At 44.5% G+C, this 13,498-nt stretch overlaps 1 protein-coding gene across 3 annotated transcripts in view; it reads left to right on the top strand.

Annotated features, from left to right (window-relative positions):
* The window catches only part of PRKAG2 (protein kinase AMP-activated non-catalytic subunit gamma 2), a 159,619-nt gene that overhangs the window by 30,467 nt on the left and 115,654 nt on the right, over positions 1-13,498 (top strand). Inside the window, exon 1 of one of the 3 annotated variants that reach the window (XM_086615055.1) lies at positions 9,626-9,731. The exons of 1 other annotated variant lie outside the window; for it this stretch is intronic. In XM_086615055.1, coding sequence (XP_086471181.1) covers positions 9,626-9,731 — 106 coding nt within the window. Of the gene's footprint in view, positions 1-9,625; positions 9,732-13,498 lie in introns of those variants that run through there. One more of the 3 variants, XM_086615056.1, reaches the window with a different exon arrangement.

Raw genomic sequence — 13,498 nt, 5'->3', positions numbered from 1 at the left:
GGAATCTGATGGCATTATATAACAAGTTCTGGTCATCCATGATACTAGTTTAGATCATTTTCAAATGACTTTACAAGGTACAAATAGTAGTGTGATTGGCCAATGCGTTGCTAAGCTGAGTCACCTCTAAAAGAGATTTCATGATTCCAGAACCATGGGTTGGAAGGGACCTTAAAGATCATCTAGTTCTCACCCCCCTGCCATGGGCAGGGACAGCTTCCACTAGATCAGGTTGCTCAAAGCCTCATTCAACCTGGCCTTGAACACTTCAAGGGAAGGGGCATCCACAACTTCTCTGGGCAACCTGTTCCAGTGCCTCGCTGCCTTCAGAGTGAAGAATTTCCTCCTTATATCCAATCTAAATCTCCCCTCTTTCAGTTTAAAGACATTGCCCCCTGTCCTATCACTACATGCCCTTGTCAAAAGTCCCTCTCCAGCTTTCTTGTAGGCCCCCTTTAGGTAATGGAAGGCTTCTAGAAGGTCTCCCTGGAGCCTTCTCTTCTCCAGGCTCTCCTCAATTTGAGGCTTCATGGGTTTTGATGAAGTGAACGGGGAAAGATGCTGGCTACTTGTTGTCGCCCTGAACTGTGTCAAACTGGGACGTACTCGAACACTGGTACCTGCCCTCTGATTCACACATGCATCCCAAAACCTAAATAACCAAGGAAGTGTTGCAGAAATGTTGTTACTGTGATGCTGCCTCTTCCCTGCTCTCTCTCTGCCTTTCAGGCAGTCCCCCCAAGGACACAACTGACAGCCTTTCCAGTCTCTTCCTTTATTGGTAACTGTTGTGAAAGGTTTCAGACTATTTTTTCTCCTGCCAGGTATTGTGTGTGCAGACTGGCAGAGTTGGCTTTTCTAGGAATACTCTCTTACTGCCTTGTAGCTCCCAGATTTCCAGCCCTTCTGTCATCTAGGCATGAAGACAAAAATCTTTCTCTAATTCATGTCTGCGTTTGTCCCAGCCAACCCACTGCGATTTTTCACACAATCTTAAATATAACAACTCTGAACTTTACAGTGCTTGGTGCTTTCACTTGCACAGGGAACAAACAGGGAACTTTCTACCATCCAAGCTATCCTACTCGATCCCGTGATTCACTCCTGTCATAGGCTTGTGGCTCCTGCAGTCGAAGCTGCTTCCCAGCTGGATGCCGTGGATGTGTCGGGTGCTTTTTTCTAAGTTACCTGTCTGCCAGTTGCACCAAATGGTAGAACCATCAAGAAATGGAAAATATTTGGGCTTGGATGGTTTCTAGCTCATTGTAGACATTAAAACAATGTCAGTTTTCCCTTACATGTCCACTGCCTTGGTCTTTTTCCCTTCTGTACCCTGGCAGATTGCTGAGGTACCTCTGTTACTGTCTCAGTAAACTGCAGGGTCTGTCTTTCTCACTGTTCTTTCATGTCTCTTAAAAAGTCAGGAGAGTTTCTTTTGCTAACTAAATTGCTAGGGTTGGCCTGGGTGCAAAAAATCATACCACCACCACCACCCCTCCCCCCAGAAAAAAAACAAAAAAAAACAACCTGGAAAGAGAAATGAGAAAGGCTTTGAATGATTTCTCTTCCAGACCTCACGTATGTGATAATGAATGCTTCTCCTCTATGCTCCCATCTGCTCTGGCAGATCTTCCGTAATCTGGGTGACTAATTCTAGTAATCTCTTTGGAGCTGGGACATGTGAGACAGCCACCTCACACACACAGTGGTTTAACACAGTCTGAACGATATGTCATGTTCTTGCAAAGGAAGAAGCAGAGCGTCAAGTCCAACAGACCTCCGCCTTCTTCTGTTCCTCGCCGGCCTCGTGCCAGCCTGCTGCACGAGGACTTTTGGAAAGTCTCTTTTTCCTTTGCAAAGAAGCTACAAGCCATGATACTTACCTCCCTTCTGCTGAAGATGAAGAGGTGAGATCTAGCTGGTGGTGGCTCCTGAGATGTTTATCTTGGGAAGTTAACAGAGCTGGTTTGCCAGTTGTTCAATTATTCTGACATTAAAGTATGCAATGTGCTTGGATTTATTCCTTTCCTTTCAACTAACAATGCTTCAGAATCATTAATTAATAGGAAAGGTAAGGGTAGAAAATAGATAGATCTTGAAGGGGGGTTGTTTTTTAAACTCCCTTGTGTTGTTTCTTAACCACCAGATGAAAGTCTACTGTGTTTGTTAGGGGTGACTTGAACAAATAGGTGGAGGGAGCTGGCTGCAATGCAAAGAGGCTGTGCAGGGGGTTGGATTTCAGTGCAGTCCCTGTCTGCGCACAGTGGATTCCTCCCTTTCCGTTATAATCCCCCTTGCTGGAGCAATCCCATTTGTAATGACAACGCAGTGTTGGGTGATCCTTTAGGAATTTCCCCTCTTGGCATTACGCCTGTGTTTAGTTCATCGAATTGGGATCCAGTCCTGTGCGATGTCCTTAGCCATTCATGTAAGCATACTGTCAGTGGCTATATGATAAGTAGTCAAAGCCCTTCCTGTGGCTTACCCAGCTAGTCATTGGGATTTTGTGAGCTTTGAGTTTGAGTTCAGTGAGCAATTCAGCTCACCGCTGGTCTAATGCTACAAGACCCTGCTTTCACTGTCAACAAAACATTTGCAATAGTTTACAGAAAATGTCCTTTCTGGGTAAACACCTGCCTTAGATACTCCTATAGGTAACCTGAACATGGTCCTTGGGCTCTCCTGCGCCATCACAGCAGCTAAGAGCAGGAGAGGCACACATACGCAAAATGCTCCGTCCTTGAGTTTTGGCAGATTTGAGGTCCCTCTTTTCACTGAAGAACTTAATCGGTGAAGTTGCTGAAGCCAGGAATGAGAAAGACTTCTAAAGCATTAGCTAAGTATTTAGATTTTGAGGTGTGGTTCAGTTTTCTCTTAGTCAGCATTTCTGCATTGTCTCACATGTCTAATAGGATGTTGCTGACTACTGTCTCTGATTTTCTGTGTATAATATATGTAGCGCATATGTCTTTATTATATCCACTGTAGCATAGGAATGGGTCATTTGTGGGATGACTGTCAACTCCAAAATTGCACTGAAAGCATTTTTATTGTTAGGGAGCACTTAAGATTATTTCCAACCAAAACCAGTAGATAATAATAGTATTGAGTCAGGAGAAGAGTCTCTTTGTCGTCTTATTTTGTGTGTAAGCAAATTTCCAGACTTTAGCTGTCAGATGCATCTGGTTGTTGGGGGAGCAGAGGGATGCAGAACTTGAAATCACTTTGAAATCTTATCATCCTTTCTAGATTTTAGGGTGAGGGCATTGCTTCCAATGTGCATATTTGTCACTAAAGTTGTATTTTGTGATAAATGTGCCAGTGTGAATGTTAAAACTGAAGTAAATGTGTGTGAAGCTGTTTTACTGCTGATGTTCCTCCTGGCTTCTGAGTTGCAAATGTGGTGGCTGTGGCTGTGCAATGAAGGATGCTGGCTGGGTTTGTGTAGGGTTGACATCCAAGGACAGCTGAGGATTGGTGCAAACTGTTGCTAATTCAGTGAGTTTTCATCTTCTCTCCAAGTAAATCTCCTAAGGCCGAATCGTTGGAGGACTATGTTTCTGTGGAGTCATGGTGCTCTGATTTTCAGTCTTTTGTACTTTGGAGTGGGACAGTGGCATGAATTTCACTCTTCAGGTACTGGCCATCCCTAATGTATCACTTTCTTGGAGTAATTTCTGGCTTTATTAGTTTACTGTTGTTCAGTTTGTGACCTGTTCAGTGCTGGTTGAAAGACTTTTTCTTTACTTTAAACTGAAGGGAATATTTCGTTCAGCCCTACAATGCCCATTACAACTTTAATCTGCTCCAATCCTGCATGAGAAGTGAGGAAGTGGGATAGAAAGAACAAGAGGATGAAAAAGAGATTTGTGATGTTCCAATGAATCCTACCTCCTCAAGGTTTGGTGGATGGATATGGTTGAAAGACTTGATAGAAGCAAGAAGAAAGAGAAGCAAGAAGAGATGAGAAAGGCACAAGTGGAAAAATACTTCTAAGGAACTTTATTGCCTTTACTACTTTTTTGTAAAAGTTACTGCTGAGATGTTTTCCTTTAGCTGAGAACTTATTAAATTTCAGGAGTTGTGTTGTCACACCAGACATCCTGTACTTGCTGGATCAAATACTATTTTGCTGTTTTGAGCACAGCCAGATTGCAGCGTATATACGAACGGCTCCATTTTTCACATTACGAGCTGAAATTGCTGAAGAAGTGAGTGCTGGAAACATATGCACCACAGTTTATTAGTAGGATATGGGGAAATGATACAATTATCATTTGGATAGGATCATAGAGATCAGTCCCAGCATATCGGTCTTTTGGGGTAGGTGCTCTGAGCCTGGAATACAGTGTTTTTCTTAGCAGAAATCACCAGTATGCCAACACTACCATTGCCGTTACTCCCACTCCTGCTGGTTCATATTATAAGCTCTGGAAAGGTAGGATAGAAAAACATCACAAAGACGTCAGGATGTAATTTATAAGTAATTTACCAAGAGTTCTGGGAAATCTAGCGTGCACCTTTGGGACTGCTAAAAAGAAGTAAAATTAAACTTTCAGATTTTTCAAAACCAATTTAGTGCCAGCCTGAGAGCCTCAGAGATTGAAACCTTTCTTAATGCACAGTGAAAGCAGCATGAAGTAGTATAAAAAAAGGGGATAAAGACAAAAACTCATTACAGTGGAACACTTGGTTATGATTATGAGAAGTAATTGAGCCCAGCTTGGAGTCATAAACTTGCAGTTCTTTTATGGGGTGTGAGCTGGACTTGGACCAGATGGAGAAAATGGGAGTTGGTGTTTCCCTTTGAAAACACTGGCTGCGTGCTCTCTTCAACCAGCCTGCAAATGGCATTCAGGCAAAACAGGCTTTTTGTTACTGTGTGTTACATCACTCGTAGTCTTGAGCTGGGTTTTTTAGAGCAAAGATCTTTTTTACATATTTATTTGTGTGTTATTTTGAAATACTTTCCAGGTTTGCTATTTATATGAAATTCAGTTTCAGTTAAAACCAGTCTGGTGTTGTGAGGCTTGTAAGCACGTCCTGGCACCACTGACTATGATAGAAAATGTTTCATTTTGCCAACATCAGTCTGTAGAATAGAGAAGAGAAATTTAGAAAAATTCCAATTTAGGGAAATTTTTAAGGAGAACAAGGCAGAAAAATGTGATCCATGTAGAAACGTAAACGTGATTTGTGCTTCACCCTTCTAAGGGTGGATCTGAACTTTACTTCTTTGAGTAATGGCAAAAACAGAGGGAATTTTGAACAAGGAAATTCTCAGCAACGAGGAAAGGGAAATACTTGGTTTTGCTGATCTGCAGTCTGAAATCAGTTGAAGCGTTAATTGTCACTGGAGGAATACATATTCTTTTTAGCCTTCCTCTTTTGTTTTAAGTAAGTTCTTAAATTTGAAGGAGGAAAGTATTGTTTTTTCCATTTTCACACCAGAATAAAACCTGATAGCGCTAACTGGTCCCCATTGCCTGTCCCGCGCTCTGCTGCTGCATTTGTACATCAGGTTAAATCTCCTATTAAAAAGGCAAGTGAGAAGTGAGGAAACGGTTCAAAATGGCAGCATTTGAACTATTTGCACCATGGCGCAGAATTTACACCTCCATGAGATGGATAAATCAGTTTGTGTTTCAAAACTCTGACAGCTGGGCCAGACACGCTGTGATGGCTGCGCTCGGTTGGTGCGATGGCATTTTCTGTATTTCCTATCTGGAGACCAAATCTGATCACTCAACCCGAGTGTTCTACACTCGTAGAACAAATCTTCACGTTGCATCCAGAGAAAGGAAGATTTTTGTTATGTTACTGCCTGAAGGATTAGGTTAAATCGCTGAGGGGAGGTACAAAAGGTGCTTTTATCCTGAGATGGAAAACTGAAAAGCATGAAGCCTCGAGAAGAGAGAGCCTGACCATGGACGGGCCTTTTTCAGGTGGGATTGCAGACGGCTTCTGCTGTGAGACTTATGTGGCCCTGTGAATTAGTGAAAAAAAAAGCAGCAGAAGATTTATCTTTCCTACTTTTTGTACTCCAGCCTCCCTTTTTTAAAAAAAAACAACAGGTGGTTTAAGGGGATGAAGGGCTGGGATGAGCAGGGGAGGACATTGCCAGGTGAGCTGGGCACACAGACAGCTGATGGGATGAAGGCAAGAATTGGCATAAGGGAGATCTCCAGGAGATATAGGTCCTTTTTTAGCTCTAGAGCCTTTTTCAGGCTCTGTTTTGGACTGGACACTAGGTCACCGAAGTAAAACTCTCAGAGACACAGATGGTTTGGGGCAAGGATGATGGGGCTGGAGGCAGGTTGGCGAGGTGTCAGCGTAGAGACTGCTCTAAGGCCATGAAATGGCTTGGGTCCAGCCAGCTGAGCAGATACAGCCGCACTAGGAAACATTTCACACACATGCACGAGTGTTTGTTTGCTCCTTCCCCTCAAATAATTTTAATAAACTGTCCAGAGCTTGGTACATCTCAGACCAAGCCTGGGTAGGGTTTTTTGAAGGGGATGGTGTTATCCTTATGCAGCTTAAGAAACATAACATGCTGTAACTAATTTTGGAGACTTTAAAGTAGCTTGACAAGAGTCCATTTCGTGGTTGTTTGGAGGGGATTTGTGCTTTCAATCTCCAGAACATAGATGGCCCCAAAGGAGCTCTTTGAAGCCCGGCTTTTTATTATTAGTTTTATAGGAACCTTCCACTGGAATCATTAAGAAGATGTAGTATCTGGTGTAAATGTGCTAGTATCTATTAGACCATTAGCTGTGGGACATAAAATGATTATACTCAAAGCACTTAGTGCTTTTTTTAACAAATTATTGTGAAAGTCAGTTGTTAAACTGCCCTGTTTTGTTTTCTGGGAGCTCTGTGCAGAAACATTAGGGTTTTGCTGCTTTCCTTAGTAAGGGGAAATGAGCCCTCCTGGTGCAATGGCCCTGCTTGAAAAGGTCATCAGCTACTGTTTATCCTTGGCCTTTATCAAAAAGGGGGCTGTTTCCATGCTGAAGCAATACCAATTCTCATCTCATTAAAAAGGGATTTAAATTTTTTGGTTTCTGATGACGTTAAGTCATTCTCCGCGGTCCTTTTGTCACTGAAGAACGAGGAATGCTTTTCTAAAGGGGGGAAACTTGAGGTCCAGATTGTATTGGTGTTGTAGGCAGCATTTCTCGTGTCTTTGGCCAAGTAAAGACTGGAAAGGGAACTGGATAACTGACATCAAATATGTCAAGGGCTGCTTTAGAGCAAACGGAACACTGTTCTCCATATGCATGGTGAATAAAAGAAGCAATAGGCTTAAATTGCAGCAAGTAAGATTGAGTTTTGCTATTGGGCAACTGTTTTTCAAGTGAGAAAGACTGTGAAGGTCATGAGTCTCATGGAAGGTTGAGAGCTGGCCTGTGACGTGCTTATGGGGAGAGCCAGAGCTTGTCCCACTACAGCTACTGTCTCAGTCATGGTGGGATGAGCACGGCAGAATGAAGGGAAGGGACAGTGAAGATGAAGCTTGCAGAAGTAAATGCGGTGGTCACACAAGGCCAGATGGGGTGCGAAGAGCATGACACTTCCTACGACTGTGTTAAAACAAATATTTCAGTAACACCAACACTTTCCCCTGCCAATCCCTAAACACTTCTCATTCTCAGCCTGCCTCTCCTTTGTGCTGGGTGAACAGCCTCAAGGGAGGGGCTGGAGAAGGGGCTTTCTAAAAGTGCTGTGCTAACAGGCTATTTTATGCAAAAGATTGTTATTTGGTGAAAAGCACTGGGATCTTCACTTAAAGAGCTGAAACAGGGCCACAAAGATGGGGATAAAGAAAGTAGGAGGACAAGTCAGGAGGGGAAAGGCTAGGAACAGCCTTAAATTAGTTATTGTGGTTCCTCACTTGGATTTTCATGAGAGCCTTATCTGGCAGGTAATTAAGTGTCTTGTTAATAATTTGATTATTTCGATCGCTAAGTGGAAGTACATAGGTGCCCTCTGTACTGTCTTCTTCCACGTTCTTCATTGGGTAGACTGAGAGAAGTCCCTGGTAACTGAGGATGGCAGAGGAACCTGCTGTCATCTCTGCACCTTTGCTTGGGGTCCCTGAAGTCCTGGGACATCCTTGCATGGGTGCCTTGGAGACAGCCATCTTTCTGAAAGACCAGAGCTTTTAAGGAATCCATGTTGATAAAGATCTTTTCTGCAGTAGTCACGACTGATTTTTCTTTTCCTTTCTAATGATATTAAGGCCCAGGAGCAATCATGGGCACAAAGAAGAAGGCATGCTTCTTTGTAGAGGAAAAAGGTGATATGGCCTTTAATTCCTCTTAGGAATTAAAAAACCAAGACTCTTATTACCCATTACTCATACGGGATTTGATTTTTGAAAGATCTGAGCCTCACGTTCCAATGATGTCCAGAGGAAAGGCTGGTGCTCTGTGATTTAAAAAAAAAAAAAAGCTTTTGCTTTAACTGAACATTTCCTGTGATCTTAAGAAGGTTGACTGTGATAGTTTGACCATGCCTTGGTTCATGCTTGTACCCCTTTCCAGCTGCTCCAGATCTAGCCCACGCTGCTCACCCCTTTCCTAAAATAAACAGCTCTAAATGGACAGACTCGGAGCCTAACATAAGACACCCCGGCCGGCTGGGATGAGCAACAGCCCCATGAATGTCTGTCGCATTGAAAAGACCACGAGGTGGATTTCAATTGTGTTACCCACAGCTGTCCCGGGTGCCTTTTGCTTTGCAGACAGCAAATTTCCATGGAGCAATCTGTGCAGAGCATATAGATAAGCGTTAGCACGAGGAGGGCACAGCACTAGAGCATCCAGCCCATCTCTCCAGCTACGGTTTCCAGAAAGTTTCAGCCTTCTTTTTATGAATTGGCAGAAGCTCGTTCCCATGAATCCTTTAGCCATTAGTCGCGGAGGGCCGGACGTTTCGGAGCTCATCGATAGGCAGCTGGACTGTGCTGTCGCTGCGAAGACCCAGCACACATGAATCAAAATAGTTGGGTGATGTCATGTCACGGTGTGAGTGTGCCCGGGACGCTCGCTGCCAGGAATTGTCTGTCCAGGGGTGGTTTCCTTTTACAGCCTTTTTAAAGAGTCATCATGCTGGGCTGCACATGACAATTCCCTTCAAGAGGGCTTGTGGCTCCTTTGCATAGTTACTATTTTTCAAATGAGGGAGCTTATCAGGCGGTTCCTGACCTTTTCCGCATGAGCTGATCCGCTGGGAAACGTTGCTTCGGTCTCTGAGGCTTCTGACGGCTGACGGATAAGAGCTCCGTGGCTGCGGGCTGGGCAGACTTTGAACCTCTCCCCGTGCCCACAGATACTTGCAGGCGAGTTACTGTACGCTGGAATTAAGACTGGAAGCGCCTGGTGTGTGAGGTTTGGCAGCCTGCTGCGGAGCAGCTCTCCACGAGGACCACAACCGGGCACCTTGGAGGAGCTGGACTTTTTTTGCAGCCACATGGTCTTTCTGGAGCTTTATTTTCTCGCACCTGGGCGATTGGTGTAAGCAACACCTTTCCTTGCCCCTCGTGTTGCCTTCGGATCACATCTGAGGGTTTTTTTTCTTCAATCCTGGGCATGACCGACAGCTGCCGCCGCGCGAGTGCATGTTGCAGCTCATGAAGCGTTTCGGTAGCTTTAGAGGGAGCAAGAAGAGAAAGGAGCAGTGCAAAAGCTCGGAGAGACGCCAGTCTGATCCTCGTGGCCTGTTCGGTAAGGACCATCTGCGTTACCCATCCAAAGAGGAGGGACATTGGTCTTTGGGAGAGGGCAGTGAGTGGGGGATAGCGAATAATCGAGCAACAGTGTTGTGCTTCCCAGTGTTGCTGGCTGAATCGTGCGGTTGTTGGTGTGGAGGTAATTTCTATGTTGGTTTGCACCAGAGATGAGTATCTGAGCTGACACCTGTAACACACGTCAGGTGTAAACTTCAGGAAGAGAGTGATGTTACGGGAAGGTTTACAGTAAGTGCTATGACATGTATTCAAAAGGGGCTGTTGACTAATGTTACTTTAATAGAAAAATAGAAACTAAATGCTCAGTTAGGGGTAACACTATATATTGAAAGAGGAACTTTCTCTTCAAAGTAGAGAAAAATTTCCGATCAATCTGATAAGTAATGCATTTAAAACCATATCTTTCTGGTACCGCAGTTGCCAATATAATTGTGTCTGAGTTGCAGTTAGGGACCTAACTGAGTAATCGAAAGCTTTTCCTGATCACTGGGTGTTCACTTTAGTTCAGGTGTGGAGTTGTATGTGTCAGAGAATCTTGATGTATCCCATGGGGATCAGCTGGCGAGGAGACAAGGGGCATTCTGATGGGATCTGGATGTATTTCTTAAGAATAGTGAAGAAATATAATGTTTAATGCATTTCCCGCATAGACTAATGGTAGCTGGTTTGCAACTGTGGTTCCCCAAAGACCATGAGGGCTGCTGAGGGGTTCTGTCCTGTGACTAAGAGGTTTAAAACTGGTGTTACACTGAATCAGCCAGATAAGGCACAGTTTTGAGAGGCTGATTCATACAACTGATAGGCAAGGCTCTTTTTTACGCTCTATCAGTCAGGAGTCACTGTGTTAAATCCAGCAGAATGACAAAGGTATGAGTTGTGTGGGACTGTGGGGACAGTGGGGAGAGGTACATAGAGATTTAGTGATGAGGAGTTGCTATTGATGGATGGGTGGCTGCCCAGAAAGCTTGTTTTTCTATTATTTAATATTTTGCGATTTATATAGTGGGCGGTTGTGTTGTTTTTAAGGTGTCCTTGCAAATGCTTCTCCCTTTGTTCCTGTCTGTACAGTTAAGTGTTTTTAAATCTATGGTACTGTGCCTTATTCTACATTCCCCTAAACCTGTCCGAGGGTTTCTGCTAGAGTGGTAGTACAGTCTTATGAATAAGATAGGACCCAGGTCTTTGAAGTGTGTCATCAAGATGCACAAAGGCAGGTAACAAAATTTATGCAAGAAGAGGGGAAAATTTAGATTACAAATTGCCCAGATGAGCAAAAATATTCCCAAATGTTTGATTAAAACCCCTAAACTCCCACCCAGGTAGAAACATATGTGTGATTTTTTGACTGAGTGATTACTGGAACTTTGAGCTGCTAATTCACCCTCTTCTTGTTGTTTCCTCAATGAGATGGGAATAGTCCACAGCTGCAGAAGGATTCGCTGCTGGAAGCACTAAACATAGTGTTGCAACTCTTCTTCCTCGGAGTCTAACTCTAAACCCCATCCTTATCTTCCTCCACAGAGAAAATAATTTGTCTTGCACCAAGAATACTGACTATACGAACTGTAATGTTTGTGACAGTTATAAAAAAAAGCTGAAAGTGTAATGCCAGAAACGCCAAAAAATGTGCTTCTCCTTATCCTCATTCCCATTAATCCAGCTGCATAGCCCACTCCAGTGGTACACAGAGGGCATTAGGCAGAGTTTTCTGTAGTGTTTACTCTACAGATTTTGCAAATGCCATTCTTGTAGAGCGTGACCAGGTCAGGTCCCTGCATCGCATTTTCATCATAAACAAAGAGCTACAAGTCACAAGAGTAGGAAAAAGCAAAGGGGTGAGGCTGGGTTGCTGCCTTCCTCGGATGCTCTTCAGCGGGGATTGCCTCTGCTATGCCAGTGGAGTCTGAGATTCCTTTTCGGGAAACAGGTTAACACTTGCAAATGCCTTTTTTTTTTTTTTTTTTTTTCCCAATGGCCTTAATTATTTGCCGGGCAATGTCGAAATGAAAGCTTTGCTTTATTTGCTAGATTTAATCTGTGTCTTGTAGCTGTTACGCCTTACTAAACACTTTCCGAGCAGCTCCCAAGGGAAGCGCCAGCGCTCAGCAGGTTTGATGATCAGAATTAGGGGCGAGCAGGAGTGTCGGTAGCAACCGGGCTTGGTGGCTCATCAGGTTTGGTCATGCAGTGGTGCGTCACCTTTAGTTGCCATCTGTCATCAGGGATGAGAAATGACTGATTGTGACACTACACGGGCCTTCCCACCCTGCTCTTCTGGAGTGGCCGTGCTGCTGCAGCAGCCTCCCTGTTGCTGAATAAACTTGGACTGTATTCAGAAAAGGAGTGGAAAAGGAAAGAAGAGGAAAAAATCCTCTGATGTCCCGGAAAGGGGTGATCTGTCACCTGGACTAATGGAATCAGGATTGTCTGATTTTTCTTGGCCATCTCTGTAGGTGTTCTAAGTCCTCTGGTCATTGTAGACAGGATTGGGCCAACGAGGCTTCTCGTCTTTCCAGGGATAGACACAATCGGGCCACCGCAACTAAAGTTATCAAGTAATACTTTCTTCTGTGTATCAATTGAGCTAAACCTCGTCCTTCCTCTGCACCGATGAAGGAGTCCACATCCCAGTAGAGAAGGGGAAGGTGGCATTACCAAGGGTGAGCATACCTGTAGCTTCCTAGTTTTGGAGCCTTACGGTCCTTTTATGCCAAGGGAATAACAGGAGGAGACCTTAGTATGGCCGAACAGAAGCAGAGAGCACTGAGAGAGGGGAAGGAGAAAAGTGTGAATGAGCACCAGGAGCAAACGAGAGCAAGGAGAGCTGTGGGGTGAAAGGCAGAGAGCCTGCAGCTTTGCTCCAGGAGAGGAGCAACTGACAGACCTCAAAACTTGAGCTGTCCACCTAACAGCAGGGAAGCTGATTTATGCAATATGGTTCTGGCAGGGCTGAGGACTGAGATTACCCAAAATTTCTCCAACCTCTGGATCACCACCGCAGAGTTTCTTCCTTCCTATTGCAGCTGCTTGCCTGTGCAGGGTTGCTGGCAGCTTTTCTGCCAGCTCTTGCTGCAGCCTGGTGTGTTGTAAATAGATAGGCTCTGTGGCATTTCTGAAGGGGATGACTTTTTGGCCCCGGCGAGGCTAATTGCTCTGCCCTTTAAAGGACACCATCCGTGAAGGATTGAATGACACATGCAAAAGGTATTATGTTAAAAGTGTTTCTTCCCTACCCGAGCTATGAATGCCCAGCAAAGGAACTGCTCTGCAGCACATGTGGCCACCGTGACCCTTGGTGCTGCCTTGTGCCCAGGCATCGAGCCTCACACGGCTCATTTTGGAGGCTTTTAGCCACATAGAATGGTTTGAGTTGGAGGGGACTTTAGAGATGATCTAGTCCCAACTCCCTGCCACAGACCAGGTTGCTCAAAGCCTCATCCAACCTGGCCTTGAACACTTCCAGGGATGGGGCATCCACAGCTTCTCTGGGCAACCTGTTCCAGTGCCTCACCAACCTCAGAGGGAAGAATTTCTTCCTTATATCTAATCTAAATTTCCCCTCTTTTAGTTCAAAGCCATTGCCCCTTGTCCTGTCACTCCATGCTCCTGTAAAAAGTCCTTCTCTAGCTTTCTCATAGACCCCCTTTAGGTACTGGAAGGCTGCTGTAAGATATCCCCAGAGCCTTCTCTTCTCCAGGCTGAACAACCCCAACTCTCTCAGCCTGTCTTCACAGAGGTGCTCCA

Source organism: Tauraco erythrolophus, chromosome 7 (assembly GCF_009769465.1).
Source record: "Tauraco erythrolophus isolate bTauEry1 chromosome 7, bTauEry1.pri, whole genome shotgun sequence".
NCBI classification, from domain to species: domain Eukaryota; kingdom Metazoa; phylum Chordata; class Aves; order Musophagiformes; family Musophagidae; genus Tauraco; species Tauraco erythrolophus.
This window is presented reverse-complemented; position numbering and strand designations above follow the sequence as displayed.